At 42.2% G+C, this 26,047-nt stretch overlaps 1 protein-coding gene across 17 annotated transcripts in view; it reads left to right on the top strand.

Annotated features, from left to right (window-relative positions):
- Nucleotides 1–26,047, top strand: part of MBD1 (methyl-CpG binding domain protein 1) — a 59,789-nt gene that overhangs the window by 9,192 nt on the left and 24,550 nt on the right. The window contains exons 8-19 of one of the 17 annotated variants that reach the window (XM_068993798.1): nt 80–208; nt 388–462; nt 592–711; nt 795–863; nt 1,425–1,592; nt 1,934–2,233; nt 2,327–2,464; nt 2,807–2,938; nt 3,024–3,085; nt 9,038–9,212; nt 12,958–13,187; nt 13,684–13,857. In XM_068993798.1, the coding sequence (XP_068849899.1) occupies nt 80–208; nt 388–462; nt 592–711; nt 795–863; nt 1,425–1,592; nt 1,934–2,233; nt 2,327–2,464; nt 2,807–2,938; nt 3,024–3,085; nt 9,038–9,212; nt 12,958–13,187; nt 13,684–13,857 (1,772 nt within the window). Of the gene's footprint in view, nt 1–79; nt 209–387; nt 463–591; nt 712–794; nt 864–1,424; nt 1,593–1,933; nt 2,234–2,326; nt 2,465–2,806; nt 2,939–3,023; nt 3,086–4,187; nt 6,795–7,664; nt 7,785–9,037; nt 9,213–12,957; nt 13,188–13,683; nt 13,858–26,047 lie in introns of those variants that run through there. The other 16 variants (XM_068993803.1, XM_068993799.1, XM_068993804.1 and 13 more) reach the window with 16 other exon arrangements.

Genomic DNA, 26,047 nt, shown 5'->3' with positions numbered 1-26,047 from the left:
AGCTGGGGTGGGCCCCAGGCTCACCCGTGCTCCTGGCCCTCAGCCCTGGCCCCACGCTTCACACCTCCGGCCCCCACAGAGCCGAGGGTGTGGAGTGTGCCGGGGCTGTCAGACCCGAGAGGACTGTGGCCGCTGTCGAGTCTGCCTTCGCCCTCCCCGCCCTGGGCTCCGGCGCCAATGGAAGTGCGTCCAGCGGCGCTGCCTCCGGGTAAGTCAGAATGGAGGGGCCAGTGGGGGGTGCAGGTGCGGGGTGGGGCAGAGCTTACTCTGCTGTTGAAGCTGCTGCTGCTTCCTTTTTTCCAACCAGCCTTGCCCTCCTCATGTCTTCTTTTCTCCCCCTGCTCACACTCACCTCTCTGGCTTCACCTGCCTGCCCCTGTCTGCCAGCACCTTGCTCACCGTCTCCGTCGCCACCATCAGCGATGTCAACGACGCCCTTCCCTCGCTGTGGCTCCTCCTGCTGTGAGTGCCCCAGCCCTCACTCTGCCTGCCTGTCCCCCTTGCATGCTATCTGTACACCTGAGGGGAGGGCGGTGGTCTGTGTCTGCCTGGTGCCGCCAAGCCTAAACTTGCCTTCTGCCTTTCTCTCAGGGTAAACACGGCCGCCGTAGGGGAGGCTGCGATTCCAAGGTGGTGGCCCGGCGGCGTCCACCCCGAGCCCAGTCACCGCCTCCACCTCCCCCACCGCAGCCTCCAGAGTCTCCGGAGCTGGTGAGGCCCTGGTGGGCAGGGGGATGGCACAACCGTAACCTCACCGGCTACCTGCCCTGACCCCACCCCATTTGCCTCTGCAGCACCCCAGAGCCCTGGCCCCCTCGCCTCCTGCTGAATTCATCTATTACTGTGTAGACGAGGACGAGCTAGTGAGTGGCCTCACCCTATCTGAATAAGCCTAGACTCTCCCAGGGCGCTTGGTTAACCCAAAGAAGCAGATGCTGCAATGGGCCTAGTAGGGGAGTAGTAAAGTACAGTGATGGATGCTAGTATGGGCTGAGCAGACAGTGGGGTAGGAACTAATATGGGACCCCCAGGTGAGGTGACAGGACCTGGTGTCAGATGAACCAACGCTCTGTTGGGGCTCGCAGAGGAAAAGCTGGCACAGTGCCCGAAGTCTGCATAGGATGAGCGGGCGCAGCGATGGGAACTAATGGAGCGTCTGCAAAATTCTGCTGGAGGCGGGGGTCAGAGACGTTATCTTGGTAGCTAGTGGGGGACCAGCAGATAGAACGATGGATACCATGTTGAAGCAGCCACCGTCCTCATGGTATCAAGGGCCTTCCAGGACAGTGATACCGCCTGGCGCTGGACTCGCAGACAGGAGGTGTGACTAGTGGGAGCCAGTTCCCTCCAGCAGGGCTGGTGGACGAGCAACAGGAGCAGTACTGTTACTATCCTAGTGACAACCCCGCACCCCCTGTTCCCAGCAGCCTTACACAAACCGTCGGCAGAACCGCAAGTGTGGGGCCTGTGCAGCCTGCCTGAGGCGGACGGACTGTGGCCACTGTGACTTCTGCTGTGACAAGCCCAAGTTTGGGGGCAGCAACCAGAAGCGCCAGAAGTGTCGTTGGCGCCAGTGCCTGCAGTTTGCTATGGTGGGTGTGGCAGGAAGGGGCTGGTGGGTGGGAGGAATAGTGCCAGTCTCCCCCTCATGCCCCCGCCACCCGATGCCTGGGAGGGGCGGGCCGGCCTGGTGGGTCCTGCAGCTTCAGAGTGGTGGGTGGGGCAGTGGGTTTGTCACCAATTAGCAGACATTGTGCTGGGATAAATGAGGAAACTGGGAGGTACTGTCATTGCCAATAGGAGACTCACAGCCTGTGTGATGAGGGGCTTGTCCATAAGGAGATTCCGCGCTGGGACTAACGGGGTTGGGCGCGTCAATCGGGGCAGGGTAGTATTGTACCTGGTGGCCATAACACGCCACCTCTCCTCACAGAAGCGACTTCTGCCAAGTGTCTGGGCAGAGTCCGAAGATGGGGCATCGCCGCCCCCAGCTCACCCTCATCGAAAGAGGCCTGGCTCTACTCGAAGGCCTCATCTGGGTCAGACCCTGAAGCCTCCCTTGGCCACACCGGCAGCTCAACCAGACCGAGCCCAAACTCCAGTGAAGGAGGAAGCAGGCAGTGGCTTTGTGCTGCCCCCACCTGGCACTGACCTTGTGTTCTTACGGGAGGGCGCAAGCAGTCCCGTGCAGGTGCCTGGCCCAGCCCCGGCTTCCACAGAAACTCGGTTGCAGGTGAGGGTCCCGCCTTATCCTGCCCTTCCCAACCCTGCCCAGCCTCATGCAGGGAAGCTGGGACCAAGTCTGCTGCCATCCTCCTTCACACAGGAGGCCCAGTGCCCTGGCCTGAGTTGGGTCGTGGCCTTACCCCAGGTGAAGCAAGAGAAGGCGGATGCCCAGGAAGACTGGACACCGGGCACAGCCATCCTGACTTCTCCTGTATTGCTGCCTGGCTGCCCCAGCAAGGTGGGGGTCAGTGATGGGTGGTCTGTGAGCAGAGTGATGGGGAGCCGTGATGGTGATTCTTTGAGCACAGTAATAGGCGTGCTGATGACAGCCTCTCACAGAATTATCCTGCCTGTCTGACAGGTGCCTCACCCTCCCCAGGCAACTAGTTTGGCCTGCTTTGCTGCCCAGTTAACAGGAAAATGGAAATCTGTGAGGAATGGGAAAGGTCTGTAGACAGAGATGGTTTTTCTGTGCTCAGGTGTGACGGAGTGTCAGCACAGGGACAGGTTGGTTGGTAGGGACACTTTCCCCAGGCCAGCCTTGCCCTTCTGACAGCTGCCCGTTTCCCACCTCTCCCAGGCAGTAGACCCAGGCCTGCCATCAGTGAAGCAAGAGCCACCTGACCCTGAGGAGGAGAAGGACGACAGCAAGGCTGACTCCACCTCTGACTTGGCCCCAGAGGAGGAGGCAGGAGGGGCTGGCACGCCCGTGGTCAGTGCTGGGGGATGCCCCACCCTGTCCTGACCCTGCTGTAGGCCCACCAGTCATGTTGACCCTGATGTTAATTCTTCCCCAGATCACGGAGATTTTCAGCCTGGGTGGAACCCGCCTCCGGGACACAGCAGTCTGGTTGCCAAGGTGTGCCCCACACTGTGAGGGGTCGGGATGGCAGTTGGGGGGCAGGCTTCTGGCCAGATGTGGCCCCTGAGTCGTGAGAGCAGCCAGCATTTTGGCATGGGGTAGTGGGAGGTAAAGGCCCCATACGACTGGTCACCGTCAGTGATGGAGTGTGTGCAGGACCTTAGAGATTTCTCCTGAGGTCTGGGCCAGGGCTCTCCTTGAGAAGGGTTACAGCAGGTGATGGTGGGAGAGGAGTCGGTGCCCTGTGATAAGATTGGAAAGAAAAGGGAAGATAAGGAAAGCTTTTCCCCTGTATTAAGAAAAACCATAGGGGTCAGACTTATAAATTCTTATTCAGAGAATCATCATTTGGGGTCTTGAAGGCCTGTGGAGTTTCCAAGAGATGAATGGGTGGGCTGGTCAGTGAGGAGTAGTGAGGAGATCTGGTCCTGAGATGGCTTTGTGATTGGGGCCCACACACAACTGAAGTAATCTCAGTGGAAGGAATCAGGCTGTGTTTCTTGAGATTTTCTGGAGCCTGTTGAGGTCATTAACTGTTTCAGCTGCTGCACAGAACTGTCCCTACAGGTGTGGCAGTGGAAGGAAGGATAGGGAGGTGGGAGGACTGTAGGACTGGGCTGGTGGGAGGAGATCAGGGGAACGCTGCCTCCTGCAGGACTGCTGAGAGCCCTGACCAGAGCCCAGACAGGCAACGTAAACTGTTGACCTGACCCCTGGATTCCTTTGTTCTTGCAGACTAGTGTCTGCAGGCCAGAAACTGCTCCACCTGTACTTGGGCGAGTAGTGGGGTACTGATTGAGACCCTGCTGGGCACACAGTGGTGAATCAATAACCCTGGGAGGCTTATCTTTCAGGAGACATAGGATTCCTGCCTTCAGGGAGCTTATAATCCAAGTGGTGACGCCGTTTCCCCTACGCATGAGATCATTACGTATAAACAGAAAACTAATGATGGGCTGTGTTGTCTGCAATGGAAGATTGCAGAAGAGAGGGAAGGGATAATTAGGGGGAAATGGAAGAGTAGGAAATGGTTTTGTGATGCTTCATTTTGCACATAGGGAACCTCATTCAACATACAGACCTGCTCCCTCTTCTCTAGGTCCAAGGACCTTAAAAAACCTGGAGGTAGAAAACAGTAGACTGGAGGCTTCTACAGACTGTAGGACTCAAGGTGATATTTACAGACCGACTTTATCAGAGACAACACTGATCTGCTCAGAGGCTGGACCATAGATGGATTGCCAGGGCTTGTGTGGGAGTCAGTAGGAACTGGGAAAACCTACCAGCAAGCCAGAGGAGCAGGCCTGTTCAGTACTCTGAGCTTATAGAGGAAATAAGCAGAAAAGGAAGACAAAGAGTAGGAAGCTTGTGCATCTCCTCCAACCAGTGTAAACCCCAGGAGCCTGAGTGTCATAAGAAGTGTGGATATTAAAGATGGGGGAGCTGGGATGGGAGAGCTGACGTGATTAAAGCCACCTTCGGCCTAAACAAGCCATCATCATAAATAATTCTGAATGGATTTGGATGAGACCTGGTAGTGTCTCTAAACATTTCCTCAGGGAGACAGCAGTTCGGAATGTATTGGGAATGTAATGTGAATAAATGAGGAAAGGAACTGCTATTCGTTGAGTTCCTCCCATGGACCTGGTTTAATCCTCAAAAACATCTTTTTAGAACGGCTTGATTGTGCCCATTTTTGCAGAAGGGAAAATGAGATTCAGAGAAACTAAATAATCTGTCCAGTGTCGAACAGCTAGTATCAATAGAGCCTAGGATCAAGGTCAAGCCCAGGTTGTAAAAGCCTTGTTTTTAAGTTAAGCCACTAAACTGTTAACTGTAACCTATATCCAGTAGTGTGTAATAGTGTCATATTAACAAGTTTCCAGTGATGTTACAAAGCTGGATTCTTGTAAGCATAATAACAAACCCCTTACAAAGCTGCTGCCCCTGGGGTGGCATAGGAAACACCAAGACAATGTGGATCATGCCACCTTGTCAAAGCACGCATGCCTCCTGAGACTGGGTTATTCCCAGGCCTTGGGTGCCACATAGGGTTCCTCAAACCCAAAAGGGCATCTTTCCCCACGGCTGATACTTACCATCACTCCCTATCCTCAGCCAAAGCAGTCTTCAGAGTGAAAGCTCCCGGCCTGGCTCCTGTTCCCTCGCAGCTTGCCTCCCCTCTCCCTTGCTGACCTTTGTACTTGGTTTCTACTCTCATCCTGTCTTCTAGGAGTCTGAGCTCCTGCTTCAAGTCCCGCCTAAGGGCCAGGCTTGGCTCAGCCCTGCCTCACTTTCCAGTTCTTCATAAAGTGCCAAAAAGATTACATGTGTGATTCATTACTTAGCTTTACTGGGCTGGGACTGAGTGCCGGCCTCCTAAATTTTGTAGCCTATGTGCCTCCCTTGCTTACTGTAGTCCCAGCCTTGCAGCTTTAGATAATTCAGAGGTAGATTAAGCATTTCTCTAGTTTAACTCATTGTACAGCCCTCTGCCATCCTTTTCTGCTCCTTCCTTTGCCTTACCCTACTTATTTCAGCCAGACTCAAGACTGGATAATTTTCTCATACTGTTTTGCTCCCTCCCAGGATCCAACCATCCAATTCTCATATTCTGGTGGTATTTTGACAGCGGTGCCCTAAATGAAATTTGAGAATAGCATTCTGACTCATGAGATAAGTCTGGTTACTGTGTGTGTCAAGATACAATCAGAAAAGCAGCACTACTAATATAAAGATTTCATATATGTGTGTATATGTATATATAAATATGTATATTAAGGGATTTATTGTAGGTGATTTGATCTTATGCAATTGTGGGAGCTGGTTGAACAGTCTGTATAAGGCTGTTGTCTTTGCATCTAATGCTGGAGCTTGAAGTCTGCAGGGCAGGCAATCGAGAAGGAAAGATGGATGTAAAATGTGGGAGACGGAGGACACACTAGCGCCCACGTGCACGAGCTGGAAACCACAAGGATGGCCTGAAAGCCATGTCAGCCTCTCACCACCTCCAACTTCAGTGATGTGGGTGTCCTGCAGAAGAAGCTGGTGCCCTTCATCACAGAGTTAAATAGGCATCTGGTCCAGGAATTAGAGAATCTGAAGGAAGATCCTGGGGAAGGTGGAGCAGCCGCAGGCCTGGTGTTGCCCCATGCCAACGAGGTGAGCCAGCAGATAATGACGTGTGAACTGCAACAGTGCCTGGTGCTCCTGCATCAACCTTCCGAGCGTGCTGCTGCTTCGCACCTGCCATCCAGTTACCAGCAGAATCTCTCGTGGCCTGTCCTGACTGGAAGCATGCAGGGAAGGGGATACTGGGCAACGTAACCTAGTCAAGGTGACATGTTACAAAGCCACCGTGCCATGAATCAGCTCCTAAGGGTCTCACAACTCACCTGAGGATAACTTGGTAAAGCTGCGTTGCTGAAAATGCAAAGCTGAAGACCATGGATTTCGTGGTGACCCCAGCAAGTACAGAAATTCTGTCAAGCCCATCCAGAAAAAAACTTGCTGTTCTGGGCTATTTTTGTGTCATTCGTTCAGGTATTGAGAACCTGATCCATGGTAGGCACTATACTTAATACTGAGATTCAGGAATGAAAAAGATATAGTCCATGCAGTTTTATTAAATACATCAATATGTATTTACAAATGGTGAATGAATTTCCAACTTTATCGTGGAATTTAATGGTGAAAATACAGAATTGAGGAAACTGTTGGGAGGACAGCCCTTGCGTGACCTTGTTGGGGCACATAGACATTGGAAATATAGTTTATTCTATTTTAAAATTATTTTTAAATGATTTTTATTGTCCCGTTTACTGATTTATATATACTTAGTGTTTTGGGGGGGAGTATCTTAATGGTGCTTAAGTATTGATAGACTGCCTCTGAGAAACTGGTATAGAAAGTGGGTGGCAAGATCAAAGTCAAGTTCTGTTCGAGGATCTTGGGTGAATCAGTTCTCCTAGATCCCCGTGGAGGTTGAGACTTGGTTGTCACGCCAGGGCCGGTCCCGCCACCCTCCGAATACGCCCACCAGGGGGCGCTGGCGCCCGGACCCTGGTCCTCCGGCCAGGGCTGGACAGACGCGGCCCCTCAACTCCCTGTCCCTGGGGCGTGGCCTCCCCTGGGCCGAGGCGGTCCAGAATCAGCGCAGAGGGAAGCCGACTCCCCTCTTCACGGTGGCTCCACGGGGGAAACTGAAGCGGGATTAAATTACGGGACACGCCCGGGGTGAGGACGCAGCGCGAAGAGCTGAAGACCGGCGCCGGGACGTTGCACGGCCGCCGGGTGTCGCCGAGAGTCCGCTTCCCATGTCGCTGAAAATTCACGTTGACGGGACCCTCCAGGCTGTGGACCTCGGAGGTTCCCAACGGGCGCCCGAGAATCTGGCGGTTACCAAACCCCGCCCCTAGGCCGAGGGCGTCACCGCCCTTCTGAGGGTGTGGTGTCACCAGACCAGACCAGCCAGCGGGCCAGGCACCCGTGGGAATCGAAGATCCAGCATCTAGCCCTCAGGACCCGGTCCAGGGAGCGGAGACGATCGTCTAATTTCTTTTTTCTTTTGTTTCAGGCTACGTAAACTCTTAACAGTAAATGAAAATGAGTATTTTACCGAACTGCAATTAAAAGAAGAAGCATTCTAGGAGATAAAAGGCAAAATGAGAGGATTATTAAAAGAAATTTCAAAAGAGAAGAGACGTTATTTTGTGGCTGAAAGGCTGGACGAACAATTCAGGAAATGGAGCCCAAACCTAGAAACATGCCGCATGCAAAATCCGAAGTGGGCGGATTATAAATGATTAGGGAATGCTGATTTATAGTAAATTGCGGTCTTAAATTGGGATACGCAGTACTAGTTGTGCTTTTGTTACACGTCAGTGACCTACTAGGTGCTGATTTTTTCCTGTTAAAGCTCTATGTTCATCCCCGTTGCAGAAAGAGTACCAAAGTGTCATTTGACTTTTTAGGTATTACCTACTACTTTTTGTGGCTCAGCTGGTAAAGATTTCGCCTGCAATTCGGAAAACCTGGGTTCGATCCGTGGGTTGGGAAGATCCCCTGGGGAAGGGAGAGGCTACCCACTTTAGTATTCTGGCCTGGAGATTCCATGAACTCATAGTTCATGGGGTCGCAAAGAGTCGGGCAAGATTTCGACTTTGACTCACCACTTTGCTCTTGAGCGGAAGTTCAGCTGTAGTCCCCACCTGTGTTGAGGGCCCCTTTTAGGTTGCCTCACCTGTGTTCTTTTTTTTTTTTTTTTTCCTGCCTGGGATCCGGAATGCCAGAGCCTGATCACCGAAATTCTGATCCACATCCTGGCCCCGGTCTTTATTGTGCCCAGTCAGGTCGTGCCTCTGCGCCCCCCTCCTAGGGTTCCTCAAGTGTAAGCCCTGGTTTCCTGATTTTATTAACAAATTTGTCACTACTGGTTGGGTTAGCTGACAAACCAGTTAGGTGCTCTCAGCTTGTTTTAGCTGTAGGATGAGGATAACCCGCTGCTCCATCAGTCAGGTATTTGTGAGACTGAAAGGCTTTATGTGTGAAAATACCTTACAAATTCCTGTAAAGAACTACACGAATAAGGTGGTCCAGTGATGATTTGCCCTGAAGGTTAACTTAGAGATGCCTCAAAATTTGACCATCATACAAAGTGTCAGCTAACTTTTCTCATGCTTTTAGACATTACAGGATATAAATAGCAAAGTCAGTTGGAATGTAATTAGATCTTCGACTGCTTCGGGTTAAGGAGGTTTTTTTTTTTTTTTTTTTTTTTGCTGTATGATGAATCCTAGAAAGGGAGCGAGGTCGGCGGGAGGCCTGGTCAAGGGCGGGGTGAGGACTGCGCAGACTCAGCTCTTCCACTCCAAGAGGAAGTTGCGAGTGCCCGCGTCTGTGGTCACCATGGTAACGGAACCAACTTCCGCCCCATTCACCTGTCCCTAGCCCCCCGAGGCGCAACCAGACCTGTGCATCTCACAAGCTCGTCCCGCCGGTAGCTGTGGTTGGGGAACCGCGGCGGACACCGTCCCCAATCCGAGGAAGCTCCAAAATGCACAGCCAGCGGTTTGGCATCGTACAGAGAGAGGTTAAGGGGCCCACTCCCAAAGTGGTGATCGTGGTAAGCACGGGATATGTGTGTGGGATCCCACCGTTTTCTGTATCTTCCCCCGTCTCAGGACCCAACCCAGCCTTGGCCCCCAGCAGGGGTTCTCTCAAGGGAAGCAGGTGCCTGAGGCAGTAGTTTGAATTTTGAACGAGGGAAGAAAAAGGTCTCTTGCCTAGCTCTCCCTACCCTTCCCGTCCCCGCGTCAGTTGTATTTAGCTTCTGTATTTGGAGAATCACCACTGGCGATCTTGAAGGTTGAAGATCTCGCAAGACTTTTAAAAGAGGTCGTCCCCTTGAAATGCGGACTGTGTGTCAAGGAAAGGGCGCTGGGTCAGGTGGCAGGAAATCTGGGGTCTGGGCTGGCAGTGATTCAGCTGTACGGTCGGGACTAGTTCCATAAGCTTAGGAAAACCGTCTGTTGAAGAGTGCTGGACTGTGGAGGTTTTGAGTGGTCTTAGGGCCCTTCCTCTGCTGACTTAGCTTTAACAGAAGCATACCTGCCGGCCTGGGAATAGGAGGTTGGTTGCCTTTAAGGCAGCAGTGGTGGTAGGAGACCAGGGGAACACTGTCCTGCAGAATTTGATGAGCGCTGCCCAGAACCTCAGACGGTTGGTCCACGCACCTGCGTTCCTTTGCTTCTACACACTAGTTTCCACAGGCCGGAAACCCTCCATGTGTAGGTAAGCAACGATAGAGGTATCACGTGAGTCCCGGCTGTGTGCACAGCTCTGTGGAAGATACAGGGGTGAATACTTTGACCCTGGGAGATTTCACTTTCTCTAAAAGTTTGATCCTTGCCTTCAAACTGCTTATCATCTAACTGCAGAAACAACTTGCTCACGCCCCAAATCGTTAAAGATTAACACAGTGTGCCAGCACAATTGATAACGGTGTGCTGTCCTGTCTGTGTCGGGACACTGGAAGGAAGATCAGAATGATAACGATATAATCTTGTGCTCTGTAGTGCACGTAGCAGTTGTCAGTCAGTTATAGACCTGCTCCCTCTTCTTCAGGTCCAGGGACTGTAGGCTCTGGGTTTGGAAATCAGTAGACTGGAGTCTTCTACAGTCTGTAGGGTTTGAGGTGATTATTATTTTCTTTATGAGGGACAGAAGTGGATGTTCTTTGGGTTCTGTATCTGAACCCTGAGCTCAGCTGGGGTCCTGGTCAGGTGACATTCCTTGTGTCCGAAACCAATAAGGATTTCCATACCACCCAACCAGAGAAGCAGGCCTACTGAATATTTTACGTTTATAGAAGAATAAAGAGGAAAGGGAAAAGGTCAGAGCTGGTGTATCTCAGATATCAGAGTGTGATAAAAAGTGTGGATGTTAGAGGTTGTAGAGTTGTGACGGGAGAAGAGTTGAAGCCACCAGAGATGGGACTTGAATGCTAAACAGTTTCTTCAAGAGAAGGTGGTGAAAGGTGTAATGTCTGAGGTGATGAAGCAGCAAAAGGAGCAGCTGTTCGGTGAGTGCCTCCTAGGGACCCAGTTGTTTACTTCTTGAAATAATTTTTTTTTAGGAAGCCATTTGTTTTGCTCATTTTGACAGGTGAGAAAACTGAGACTCAAAGAGGTCAAGTAACTTGCTCAAGATCCCACAGTTATCAGTAGAGACCAGAATCAAACCTCAGCTTGTAAGATGTTATTCTTTAAGACATTAAACTGTAATAGGAGAAACTAATTTGAGAGGTTACAGTGACAAAAGCTTTCGGTGACCTTGAAGGTACAGGGTAGTTATTAAACCCATTATTCCAATTTTACCATGGTTTAAGATTTGCAATGTTCAGTATGGTGGCCACTAGCCACAAATTTGAGCACTTGTAATATGTCTAGAGTCACATATTGAGACAATAATATTTTCGATATATTGGTTAAATAAAAATATATTAAAATTAGTTCCCCCTGTTTCCCTTTATTTTTAAAAATATAGCTACATCAAAATGTTAAATTGCAGATCTAGTTTATATTTTTTTTCTTTTAAAGATACAGGTTTTGAGTACATAATGCTGAGACTGCATGGATTGGCACCATCTTGTTTGGAAACTGCAGATCTTACTTTATTCATCCAGAGACAAGGTCCTCGCTGACCACAAAGTCCTTCCTACCCCGGATGCCACAGCCTTAAAGGGCTTCCTAATTCCCTGCTACTGCTCAGTCTGTTTCTCGCTGCCCTCCGCTGCTATTTCCTCTTTAGTCAAAATGTACCTCAGAGCCTGATTCTTGCCCTGATGACTTAAGACAGTTGACTCCTGATGACCTTGGTGCTTGGTTCCTGTTCTCAGCCCATCTGTCTCTACTAGGAGCCTGAGTGTGTCCTGCTCAGGGTGCAGCCTTGACCCAACTCTGCTTTGTTATCACTGAATCTGCCTTCATAGGATGCCATACATATTAGAGAACAGTAGTTTAACTACATCTAGGCTGTAAATAATTTCAGTATGAATTAGCTACTTCCCATGATGTAACCTTCGACATCACCTTCTGTCTCCAACCTACCTCAGCTTTGTATTATCTTGTTCAACTATTCTGGGCACCCATGTGTATACCCCAAACCTTGAATCTTTTCAAGAGGCTATCTTCAAATGTTGATTTCCTTTCCTTAGGAGACTCCTTTACCAAGTTTCAATGCCAGTATTCTGGTAACCTGACAACGATGCTCTCAGTGTAAATGATCAGACTGACTCTGTGCCTCGAGTTAAAACATTTGTTGTGGTGCATCAGCACACCAGAGTCTGACTGCTCACCTAAGGGTGATTTAATAAACCTGGCTGAAAATACAAAGCTCAAAACCATGGATTTCATGGTGGCCCCAGGAGGGGCAAGAGTCACATCAAGCCCACCCATGAACAGTTTCATTCATTCATTCATTCATCTTTCCTCTTCATTCGTATTGAGAACTTGATGCTGGTAGACATGCTTCATGCTAGCAATGCAGAAATAGAAAAGATATAGCATATGATTTTAGCAAATGTGTCAATATTTATTCACAATGGTGTATGCATTTCCAACTCTTTTGGTGAAAGTTTGTATAAAATGAACATATTCACAGAAATTCAAGTTAATCCCAGAATGTCAGGAGCACAGCTCTTACATTAAACTTCTGGGGACAGTAGAAATAGGAATCAAATTCTACCATTAGTTTTTGGGTTTTTTTTTTTTTCTTTTCCTTCTTTCCCTTTCTCCCTTTCTGTCTTCCTTACTTCCTTCTTAGTAAAGCATATTTCACTGTTACAACTTGTTATGGATATCCTATATACTTAGTGAGTAGTTTACTTTAATTGAAAGAATTTTGATGGTGGTAACTATGTTGTCAGAGCCCTGAAAAGCAAGGTGGGATAATACGTGGCAAGATTAAGGTCAGGAATTAGAAGACCTTTAATTCTTGTTCTACCCAGTTCTACCCTCACTACTCAGAGCACTTTGGGCAAATAAATTAAGTCTCTGATTTGATTAGATAACCTCTGGAGTCCCATTCAAATTTTTGACTTTATAATTCCATGAACTTTTATTCAACTTTTATTCAAATGAATTTTATTTATTTGAGAAATATTTGAGACTGATTTGATGACATCTTAGGTACAGGTTTCAAATAATTTAAACAACTTACATCTTAGACACTTAAGTTGTTTACAGTTACAGCAGGATATTAGTTTTATATACCAAGTTTTGTTTAATATGGGTATTGGATTAACTGAAAATATACAGTGGATTTTGGGTCTATCGTAAGTGATACTTGCTTTTCTTTTTTTGTTCCAGAGAGCCAAGCCTCCCAAAGTCCAAGTAGCTGAGCATCATCTGGAAAGAATCCAACACAGTCATCAGAAACATCATGCTCTCTTGGCCTCCATTAAGTCAATCGAGCGGGATCGCTTGAAAACTGAGTGGGAGCAGCACAATGACCGCAAGTTTGTGGACAGTCTTGTGAAAGCAAGAGTCAAGGATGCCGTGCAAGGGTTTATCATCAACACTGAAGAAAGACGGAATAAGTAAGGCTTAAACCTGGCTCATCCAGACTCTGAGATATTGCTGAAACCAGAGCCTGAGATTGACCAATCAAAAATCAAGTGAATTTTTATAGTAAGGATCATGCCTGAGCTATTCTTATTCCTACCAAACCAATAGCTTATTTTTATTTTCACTTGTGATAACCTATTGATAGAAATCAAAAGAACATATTGTATCATATTTTGTTATTATAATTAAAAGCTTGCTCATTTTGCTTTTTTTCTTGAAATATAAATCACATATCTCATCTGTACGTGATCAAATAAAATGTGGCATAGATTAGTCTCTTTATTGCTTTAGGTGACAACTTATTTTATGGAATACTGTAATGATCTTTCCTTCTTACAAAATTTACAACTGAACATATACTTCTGAAGTTGAATTTAACAAAATAAAAACCAATTAATGAAATGGTGCATGTAGCATGACAGTTTTAATTCCTTTGCTTGTTGTTGTCATTTTGTTTTGTGAACCTAGGTTACGTGAACTTTTAGCATCAGAAGAAAATGAGTATTTTGCTGAAATGCAATTGAAAGAAGAAACAATTGAGGAGAAAAAAGATAGAATGAGAGATAAAATAAGATTATTAAGAGAGAAGAAAGAAAAAGAGAGACAGGATTTTGTGGCTGAAAAGCTAGACCAGCAATTCAGGTAATGATGTCAGAAAAACATACACATAGAATCTGAAGTTTGTATATTAAAAATTATTTAGAAAGACTGATTTACAATAAAGTGTAGCCCTAACAGAGCACAGCAGTTGTACATGTAAGTCTTGGTAATTATACATACATCATTGCACTAAGAAGTTTTGTCTGTTTGCTTTGTGGTGATAATGCATAAGATTTATTTTCAATGTATTTCAAGTATACAATACAGTATTACTACCGGTAGTCCCCGTACTCTACATTCAGTTCAGTTCAGTTCAGTTCAGTCACTCAGTCGTGTCTGACTTTGCGACCCCATGAACTGCAGCATACCAGGCTTCCCTGTCCATTACCAACTCCCAGAGCCTACCCAAACTCGTGTTCATTGAGTGGGGGATGCCATCCTACCATTTCATCCTCTGTAGTCCCCTTCTCCTCCTGCCCTCAATCTTTCCCAGCATCAGGGTCTTTTCCAATGAGTCAGCTCTTCGCATCAGGTGGCCAAAGTATTGGAGTTTCAGCTTCAACATCAGTCCTTCCAATGAACACCCAGGACTGGTCTCCTTTAGGATGGACTGGTTGGATCTCCTTGCAGTCCAAGGGACTCTCAAGTGTCTTCTCCAACACCACAGTTTAAAAGCATCATTTCTTCAGCACTCAGCTTTCTTTATAGTCCAACTCTCACATCCATACATGACCACTGGAAAAACCATTGCCTTGACTAGACAGACATTTGTTGGCAAAGTAATGTCTTTGCTTTTTAATATGCTGTCTAGATTGGTCATAACTTTCCTTCCAAGGAGTAAGTGTCTTTTAATTTCATGGCTGCAATCACCATCTGCAGTGATTTTGGAGCCCCCAAAAATAAAAGTCTAACACTGTTTCCACTGTTCCCCCATCTATTTGCCATGAAGTGATGGGACCAAATGCCATGATCTTCGTTTTCTGAATGTTGAGCTTTAAGCCAACTTTTTCACTCTCCTCTTTCACTTTGATCAAGAGGCTTTTTAGTTCCTCTTCACTTTCTGCCATAAGGGTGGTGTCATCTGCATATCTGAGGTTATTGATATTTCTCCCAGCAATCTTGTTTGCAGCCTGTGCTTCATCCATCCCAGCGTTTCTCATGATGTACTCCGCATATAAGTTAAATAAGCATACTCTATACTAGATCCCCAAAACTTACTCATTCATCTTATTACTGAAAATTTATATCCTTTGAGCAAATCTTCCCTTTTCTTTTATCCCCTAGCCCCTGAGAACTGACATCCTACTCTCTGTTTCTATATGTCAAACCTTTTTTGCCCCTTAGATTCCATGTGTAGTGAGATCATACAGTATTTGTCTTTCTCTGTCCAGCCTATTTCACTTAGTATTATATCCTATAGGTTCATCCATGTTGTCTCAAAGAGCAGAATTTTCCTTTTTATGCTGGGTAATATTCCATTCCTGGAGTAGGAAATGGCAACCCACTCCAGTATTCTTGCTTGGAAAATTCCATGGGCAGAGGAGCCTGGTGGGCTACAGTCCATGGGGCCACAAAGAGTCAGACATGACTGAGTGCACAATATTCCATTCTACAATTTCTTTATCCATTCATACCTCAGTAAACAGTTTGTTTCCATATGGTAGTTCTAGTTTCAATTTTTGAGGGATCTCCATACTGTTTTTCATAATGGTTCTACCAATTTGTATTCCCACCACAGTGTACAAAGGTGTCCTTTTTTCTACATCCTTGCCAACATTTGTCTTCTCTTTTATCTTTTTTTTGTAATAGCCGTCCTAACAGGTGTGAGGTGATAATCTCATTGTGGCTTTGATTGGCATTTTTATGGTGATTTGTGATGTTGAGTACCTTTTCACATACTTTTTGGCCATTTGTATGTCTTCTTGGAAAAATGCCTACTCAGGGCTTTTGTTCATTTGTATAGTCAGATTATTTGTTTTTTTGCTATTGAGTTATATGAGTTTCTTACATATATTAGATATTAAACTTTTAACAGATACATGATTTGAAAATATTCTCTCCCATTCTGTAGGTTGCCTTTTTACTTTGTTGTTTCCATTGCTGTGAAGAGACTTTTTATTAATAATTGGATATAGTCCCACTTGTTTATTTTTTATTTTGTTGCCTTTGCTTTTAGTGTCTTACCCAAAAAATCATTGTCAAGACCAGTGTCAAGGAGCTTTCCCCTTATGTTTTCTTCTACATATTTTACAGTTTCAGGTCTTAATGTTTAAGTTTTTAATCCATTTTGAATTAATTTCTGTAAATGGTGATCCAGTTTCATTCTTTTGCCTATGGTCATCCAGTTTCACCAAGGTTGTTTATTGAAGAGACTGTCCTTTCCCCATTGTGTGTTCTTGGCCTCTTTATGAAGGATTAGTTGACCATATATATGATACGTGGTATTCTTTCTGGGCCCCCTGTTCTGTTCCACTGCTCTGAAAGTGAAAGTCATTTATTCGTGTCCCACTCTTTGCAACCCCATGGACTATACAGTCCATGGAATTCTCTAGGGCCAGAATACTGGAGTGGGTAGCCTTTCCCTTCTCCAGGGAATCTTCCCAACCCAGGGATTGAACCCAGGTCTCCCACATTGTAGGTGAATTCTTTACCAGCTGAGCCACAAGGGAAGCCCAAGAATATTGGAGTTGGGTAGCATATACATTCTCCAGCAGATCTTCCTGACTCAGGAATCAAACCAGGGTCTCCTTCTTTGCAGGCGGATTCTTTACCAACTGAGTGTTGCTCTATTCATCTGTTTTTATGCCACTATCATTACTGTTTTGATTTTTATAGCTTTGTAATAGAGTTTGAAATCAAATGTGTGATACTTCCAGCTTTGTTCTTTATCAAGATTGCTTTGGCTATTTGAGATCCTTTGTAATTCAATTGAAATTTTAGGAATTTTTTCTCCTTCTGTGAAAATGCCATTGGAATTTTGATAGGGATTGCATTGAACGTAGGTCACTTTGGGTAGTAAGGACATTTTATTAATAACAATATTAATATTCCAATCCAAGGACCAAGGATATCTTTCCGTTTATTTGAATCTTCAGTTTCTTTCATCAGTATCTTATAATTTTCAGTGTACAGATCTTTAACTTCCTTGCTTAAATTTATTCCTATTTTTATTGTTTTTGAAGCTATTGGAAATAGGATTAGTTTCTTAATTTCTCTTTCAGATGGTTCATTTTTAGTGTATAAAAATGCGACTGATTTCTGTTTATTAATTTCAATTCCTATAGCTTTACTGAATTCACTGATTAGTTCTAACACTTTTTGATGGAATCTTTAGAGTTTTCTATATACATAAAGTAATATCATGTCATCTGCAAACAGACAGTTTTACTTCCACTTTTTCATTTTAGATATATTTATTTCTTTTTCTTGCTTAACTGCTCTGGCTAGGATTTCCAGTACTATGTTGAATAAAAGTGGCAAGAGTGGGCACCATTGTCTTATGCCTGATTTTAAGAAAAAACCTTCAATTTTTCACTTTTGAACATGGTGTTAGCTGTGTGCTAGTTATGGATAGCCTTTATTGTATTGAGCTACATTCCTTCTACACTTCATTTGTTGAGAGTTTTTTGTATCATGGATTTGTCACATTTCTTTTGCAGCTATTAAGATGATCGTATAATGTTTATCCTTCATTCTGTTAATGTGATGTGGTGCATTTACTGATCTGCATATACTGAACTATAAATTGTGCTTGGTTATGGTATGTGATTCTTCTAATATGCTAGTATTATCTTGAGGATTTTCACATTTGTGTTCATTAGGGATAATGAAGTGTTCTCTCTTCTTTATTTTTTTGGGAGGATTTGAGAAAGGTTGGTATTAATTCTTCTTTAAATGTTTGGTAGAACTCACCAGTGAAACCGTCTGGTCCTGGGCTTCTTTTCGGGGAGTTTTGATTACTGATTCAGTCTCTTTACTCATTATTGGTCTTTTCAGATTTTCTGTTTTGTCATGATTCAGTCTTGGTAGGTTATATGTATCTAGGAATTAATCCATTTTTTTATATTATCTAATTTGTTTGCATATAATTGTTCATAGTAGTCTCTCATGATCCCTTGTATTTTTACAGTGTCAGTTGTAAAGTTTCCTCTTTTATTTCTAATTTTATTTATTTGAATCATTGTTTCTTAGCTAGTCCAGCTAAAGATTGTCAATTTTACCTCTTTGAAAAAACAGCTATTAGTTTCATTGATATGTTTTATCATTTTTCTAGTCTCTGTTTCATTTACTTCCTTTCTGATCTTTGTTATTTCCTTTCTTCTGATTCCTTTGGGCTTAGTTTTTTCTTTATAGTGCCTTGAGGTTTAAAGTCAGATTTTTGAGATCTTTCTTTTCTCTTAATATAGGTGTTTATTGTTATAAACTTCCTTCTTAAAGGGGCTTTTGCTGCATTTCATAATTTTGGATATGTTGTATTTCCATTTTCATTTAAGGTTTTTTTTTTTAATTTCCCCTTTGATTTCTTCTTTGACCCATTGGTTGTTCAGGAGTGTGTTTTTTTAATTTCCACACATCTGTTAATTTTTTCAGCTTTCTTTCTGTTATTGATTGCTACTTTTATGCCATTGTGGCAAAAAAAAAAGATACATTATTTCAGTCTTTTTAAATTTAAGACTTTTTTGTGATGGGGCATGTGATCTGTCCTGGAAAATGCTCCATGTGTACTTGAGAAGATTATTCTGCTATTAGATGGAACGTTCTGTGTATGTATGTGAGATTCACTTGATCTAAAATATAGTTCAGTCTATTGTTTCCTTATTGATTTTCTGTCTGGATGATCTATGCACTGCTGAAATGGAATATTGAAGTCTCCTACTATTACTGCACGGCTGTCTATTTTTCCCTTGATATCTGTTAATCTTTGTTTAACGTATTTAAGTGCTCTGATATTGAGCACATATACTGCTGACTCTTTGAACAACACAGATTATGAAAGTCCACTTAAATGTGTTTTCTTCCCAATAAATGTAGTACTATATGGTCTGGGATTAGTTGAATCTGCAAATGTGGAACCATGGTTATGGAAGGTTGACTATAGAATTTGAGCATCTGTGGATTTTGTTATCTGTGGCAGATCCTCAAGTGAATCTGCTACAGGTATGAAGGGATGACTTTATAATTGTTATATCCTCTTGATGAATTGACTCTGTCTCTTGTTCCATCTTTTGTCTTTTGTTACATCTTGTAACATCTTTTGAGTTAAGGTCTATTTTGTCTAAGTATAGCTACTTCTGCTCTCTTTTGGTTTCTACTTTCATGGAGTATCTTTTTCCATCCCTTGACTTTAAAGGTATGTAGCGACTTCACTTTCACTTTTCACTTTTATGCACTGGAGAAGGAAATGGCAACCCACTCTAGTGTTCTTGCCTGGAGAATCCCAGGGACGGCGGAGCCCGGTGGGACTTAGCAGCAGTAGCAGCAGCAGCCTTAAACCTGAAACAGGTCTGTTAAAAGCAGCATGTTGTTGGATCTTGTTTTTTATCCATTCGGCCCTTCTGTCTTTGAATTCTCAGATTTTTTCTTCCTCTTGTTTGCTCGTGTCTGATGTTGATGCTATCTTTTGGATTTTTATTTCATGCATTGTATTTTTCAGCTCCAGAATTTCTGGTTGGTTCTTTTTGATGATTTTCATCTCTATTGAACTTCTCGTTTTGTTCCTATGTTGTTTTCCTGATTTTGTTGAGTCATCTGTCAGTATTCTAACTCACTGATCTTCCTAAAAACAGTTGTTTTGAATTCTTGAGCAGGTAATTTGTGCATCTCTATTTCTTTGGGATTGACTACTAGAAAAGCATTGTATTCCTTTGTTGGTGTATATTTTCCTTCATTTTTGTATTCTTTGAAGTCTTGTATGGCTATGTTTGCATGTGAAGTAGTATTTACCCCTTCCAGTTTTTACTAACTGACTTCAGGAAAGAAATACCTTCACCAATCAGCCCAGCTAGCGATTCTAAGACTTTCTCATACCCTTTCTGTGGATGCACCTGATCTACACTTGTTGTCTGTAACCCATGTAAAGCATCGCCTCACCTCCTGTCTTTGTTAGGATCTAGATACTCCCTACTGGCTACTGGAGGAGAAAATGCTGTAAGGGGCAAAAGGGAAACTAGGAAGTGAATTTCAATGGACCATTAGTATATTTCCCACTTTCTAGTAAATGGTTTTTTTTTTTCTTTTTTACACAATAAGAAAAATGAAGTTTCATAAGTGGTTTGGATTCTTAAAATGCTTATTAATTTGGTAACAATTATAAAGATTTTATAAAGAAATCTTATACAACTGAGTATACAACTTCATGTTGTATACTTTGCTATTAGGTGAATTAATTAGAATTTTAGAAGAAATAGTTATATGCTGCAACAGTCACCCATGTTATCCATAGGGCATACATTCTAAGATACCCAGTAAATGTCTGAAACTGAATTCTGTATACACTGTTTTTTTCCTATGCATCCTATACATTTCCTATACATCCCTGACAAAGTTTAATTTATAAATTAGTTACATTTCAGAGATCAGTAACAATTGAGGATAATAAAATGGAGTGGTTATAACAATATACTGTAATAAAACTTATAAATGTGGTCTCCCTCTCTGTCTCTGTGTCTCAAAATATCTTATTGTACTATACTCACCCTTCTTCTTGTGATGATGTGAGATTAATAAAATGTCTAAAAGTGAAAGTGAAGTTGCTCAGTCGTGTCCAACTTTTGCGACCCCATGGACTGTAGCCTACCAGGCTCCTCTGTCCATGGAATTTTCCAGGCAAGAGTACTGGAGTGGGTTGCCATTTCCTTCTCCAGGAGATCTTCCTGACCAAGGGATTGAACCCAAGTCTCCTGCATTGTAGGCAGACGCTTTACCATCTGAGCCACCAGGGAAGCCCAATAAAATGTTTATATGGTAAGTAAGATGAATGATGTATTGTGACGTGCACGCGTGTGTGTGCTAAGTTGCTCCAGTTGTCTGACTCTGTGACCTTGTGGCCCATAGCCTGCCAGGCTCCTCTATCCATAGGATTCTCCAGGCAAGAATACTGGAGTGAGTTGCCATACCTTTCTCCAGGGGCTCTTCCTGACCCAGGGATCAAACTCCGGTCCCTTAAGCCTCTTAAGCAGGTTCTTAACCACTAGTGCTACCTGGGAAGTCCCGTATTGTGATGTAGCATTAGGCTATTGACCTGACTACAGGTCACCTGCTTTGGGTGATTCTGGATCACTGATCTGTGATGAAGCTGATGACTGAATGTCAGGAGCAGAGGATGTCAGTTGCTGGAGATCCCAAGCGGAATGGAGCTGGGTGGTGCAAAATTTCATCACACTTTAGAACAATGTGCAATTGAAAACATTTTAAATTCTTATTTCTGGAGTTTTCCATTTAATGTTTTCAGAATACAGCTGACCATGGGTAATAGAAACTGTAGAAAGTGAAATGGTGGATAAGGGAGACTACCATAATTTACTTGAAAGCAAACCATTTTCAGTGTTTTTTAATGCAGTGCTTCTAACAGAACTGCAACATAAATACAGTTTAAATTCATTATAAAAGTGAAAGGCCAGGATTAAATTTTGATCAAGGATACTAAATTATGCCCCATTACTGCAAATATAACTGAAGCTTTAATGTACATATAAAGCAAGATGAAATTATCCCTCTTCCTCTGCTTCCCCTTCCTCTTCCTTTTAGTATCCCATTGTGTAAATATGCCACAGTTTATTCATTCTCCAGGTTATAGGCATTTCATGTATCTCCAGTTTGGGATCCTTATGAATAAAGCTGCTGTGGACATTCTTGTACATGTTTTCCGGCAGATAAGTACATTCATTTCTTTCAGTATATTTAGTGGCATACCTGAAATATTTGATAATTAGAATGGATCATTTTTATTGGTCCAGGTCTTCTAAACAGCAAAATTACTTTCAGTAACAATAATGAAAGGAAATGAATAATAACAACAAGATAACCAGTGACTTTTAAAACTTTTTACTTGTAAATGATTAGATATTCATATAAATTGCAAAGATAGTACAGAAATATCATATATTCTTACCCCAGTTTTCCTTCAGTGGTTACAACACAATATCATACAAGGAAATCGACATTGGCATAATGTATATGTATAGTTCTGTGCCATTTTATCATCTATGTAGATCCATCTAATACCCCACACAATCAAGATACAGAACTATCCAGTCAGCACATGGGTCTTCCTGTGCTTCCCTTTATAGTCACAACTACCATGCTTACCCTCATCTTCATAATTTCCTGACATTGTATATATGAACTTGTACAGTAGGTGACCTGTCAAAATTGGCCTTTTCAGTCAATGAATTGTCTTTGAAGTTCATCTAAATTGTTGCATGTGTTAATAGTCATTTTTATTGCTGAGTAGTATTCCATTGTGTGGATGTATTTAAACTTCTGTAAACCATTCACTCATTGACATACATTTTGATTGTTTCTAGTTTTTATCTATTATGAATGAATCTAATATGAACATTTGTGTTCATATATTTGTGTGAACATAAGTTTTCCTTTCTCTCACATAATTGCCATGAGCTGGTCTTATATGTATGCTTAATTTTGTAAGAAACTAATAAATTATTTTCCAATATGGCTGTATGATTTTATATTTCTACCAGTAATGTATAAAAGATCAAGTTTTTTTCATATCTTTGCCAGTTTTTGATACTGTCATTATTAGGACAGAGGTGTGCAGTGATATTTCATTGTGGTCTTAATTGGCATTTTCTTAATGGGTTGTGATGTTGAACAACTTTTCATATGCTTATTTGCCATGTGTATATTCAATTTGGTGAAATATATCTTCATGTCTTTTGCCCATTTTCTAATTGGATTAGCTATTGAATAGTGAGAATTCTTTGTATATTCCAGATATGAGTCCTTTGTAGGATATATAGTTTTGAAATATTTTTTCCTGGTCTGTAGCTTGTTATTGTTGTTGTTTTTTTTTTAAATCCTCTTAGTGGGGTCTTTCACATAGAAAAGGTTTTTAATTTTTATGAAATCCAATTTATCGATTTTTCTTTTACGGATCATGCTTTTGAGTACATTGTGAAAAAAAAAAGTTTTTATCCCCTCCTCCTGTATTGCCCCTTCCCACTTGCCTCTCTCCAGTGGTAACTACTAGTTTGATTTCTATATCCATGAGTCTGCTTCTTTTTTGTTATAATCACTAGCTTGTTGTATTTTCTAGATTCCACATACAAGTGGTAACATACAGTATTTCTCTTTCTCTGACTTATTTTACTTAGCATAATGCCCTCCAGTCCATCCATTTTGCTGCAGACGGCAAAACTCCACTCCTTTTCCTGGCTGCGTTGTCTGTTGTCTATCTGTGCCACGTCTTTGTCCATTCATCTGTTAATGGACACTTACGTTGCTTTCATGTTTTGACGATTATAAATGATGCTGCTATCATTGTGGTGCATGTGTTGAATTAGTGTTTTTAGCTTTTGGATTTTTTTTGTTGTTGTTTGTTTTTTTCTGATATTGTAGACAGGTGTGTAATTGCTGGGTCATGTGCTAGTTTTATTTTTAGTTTTTTGAGAAGCGTTCATACTGTCTTCCTCCGTGGCGGCATAACATCCTTGCCAACTTTGTCATTTGTGTTCTTTTTCATGATAGCCATTCGGACAAGCAAGTGCAACTGGAATCTCATTGTTGTTTTGTTCCTTTTTCTCTCGGTCACACTGTGTCGCTTATGGGATCTTAATTCCCTGACCAGGGATTGAAACCAGGCACTCGGCAGTGAAAACGTGATGTCCTAACCACTGGACTGCCAAGGAGTTCTCCCACTGTGGTTTTGATTTGCATTTCCCTGATGATACGCTAATCATCTTTTCATGCGCCTGTTGACTATTTGCATGTCCTCTTTGGAAAAATGTCTTCAGTTCCTCTGTCCATTTTAAATTGGTTTTTTCTTAATTGAGTTGTATGGGTTGTTTTTATATGTTGGATATTAACCCCTTATCAGTCATGCCATTTGCAAATGTTTTCTCTATTCAGTAGCTTTCCCTTCATTTTGTCAGTGGATACCTTTGCTACCCAATATTGCTCTGTGCCTTCATTTCCTCATCTGCAAACTGAAGATAAAATAATAGTTATAATGAGCTTACAATAGTGTTTGTTGCAATATTGGTTGTTATGAAGATTGTAAGAGTTCAGACATGTAAACTGCTTAGAACAGTGCCTGGCAAATAATAGGCACTTAATAACTATAGTTTATAATATTATTACTCCTGGCTTTGTGACTTGGAAAGAAATTTTGGCTTCCTGATATTTGATTTCTTTAACTCTGAAATGGGGATAATACTTGCTGCCCCATCTAAGTTATAAGGTCCTTATGAGGATGAAATAAGATTTTATATGTAAAAGTACCATGTAAAGCACTGACAAAAAGTTTTCCTCTTATCAGTAATTATTATCATTAAAATAGGTAAGTATTCTATGATGCTTTTTAGCTCAGCTCATTTTAATTTTTGTAGCTAGCTAATTTATATGATATAGTTACATATTAATAACCTCATATAATTTATAAATAATATTATGGGTGGTTAGAATTTTTTTACTGAAAGACATGAATAATCAAAAAAGTTTGAAGACCTACTGATCGAAAAAAATGAATATGATATGAGCTCTTTCATATGGTATCACTTCTGGCCTTCTTGGCAGCAGGTATCATCAACTAACTGCCTTAAGAATGTTTTTGTACTCTGGTTTTATATTAAGGAAGGAATTACCTTAAAAAAAGCATTAGCAATAAACAGAAAGAGTGACAGAAACCATGTTTGTTGCAACATTGTAATAAAAGCCAGAAGTAACATTTATGCTTATCAAACAAGGGAGTGTTTAAGTAAACTGTGATGTATTTATAGACTCTAGTTTCTACTATGCAGCTTATTAAACTATAATAAAGTTTTGAAGTTAGAAAATATTTTAAAGAATATTTCATGAGAAAACACTCCCAATAAAATGATAGGTGGAAAATTTAAAATACAGGAGATATAGATATGCAGAAAGACCCCAATTCTAGTAAAAAGATACATACATAGGAAAGAAATATATATTAACATACTAATAGTGTTTATCTCTTGATAGTAGGACTAGCATTATTTATAGTATCTTCATAATTTTATTTTATAGTTTTTCTGCAATGAGCATGTATTAGTTTTATACTTAGGAATAAAGAGTTTATTTTATTTTAAATAATTTTAAATATAAGCCATATTTCTTAGGTTTTAGATTTCCATTAATTGAATAGCTTTGTTAGAATATGAATCATGGGATTGAGAAGGACTTTAGTAAGTTATCATGGCCAAATCTGAGAATTTCACTGATGAATTCTAGACAGATGAATTTTTTTTTTCAGTGTTAAAGTGTGTGGTTTGTTTTTCTTTTTTGTAACCTAGTAATTTCAGCTTCTGTTGCCTTTTGCACCTTCCGCAGAATGTGGATGGCTGGTATGTTGCTAATCAGTATAATTATGTATCAGTTAAACCAACAATTATTTATTGGCCATTGGGTAAGTAGTATGGGTCATGTTTCTGAAATATATCCTGAATCCCAGCTCTCACAGAGATTCGTTTAAAGAAATGAGACTAATCCTCATCAAATGGTAAACAATACTCAACTGCATCTGATAAATGTCATTTTGTGTGACATTGGCCACCCTTGGGTAATAAGAGTTTAGAGCTCATCCTTTCTTTCAGTCTTAGCAATTCAAATTTCTTTAAAATTCTTTGTTGAGCTCATTTTCCAGACTTTAGCTTCTTCATGTAGAATTTGATTTAGAAGACAGGAAGAATTGATTTTTTTTTTTAAAGCCTTCCCATCAAATGTTCTCTCAAACTTGTCTAAATGTCAGAACCACATGAGGCACTCTTAAAAAATTACAGATGGGACTTATCCCCTGATATTCTAGTTTAACAAGTCTGATCTGGAGGAAAGGAAGAGTGAAGTTTAGAAAATATAGCTGAATAATTCTAAAGTACAGTCAGTGTTGAATTTTACAGCTCTTATATTAAAAATGGGCTCAATGAAGAACATCTGAAGAAAGCTGAAGAAAGGATAAGTCTAAACACTTACTGAAATAACATTTCCTCTTGAATAGTGACATAAACCTGGTTGCCAAAAGGCAAGAATAGGACTG

This window comes from Capricornis sumatraensis, chromosome 21, assembly GCF_032405125.1.
Source record: "Capricornis sumatraensis isolate serow.1 chromosome 21, serow.2, whole genome shotgun sequence".
NCBI classification, from domain to species: domain Eukaryota; kingdom Metazoa; phylum Chordata; class Mammalia; order Artiodactyla; family Bovidae; genus Capricornis; species Capricornis sumatraensis.
This window is presented reverse-complemented; position numbering and strand designations above follow the sequence as displayed.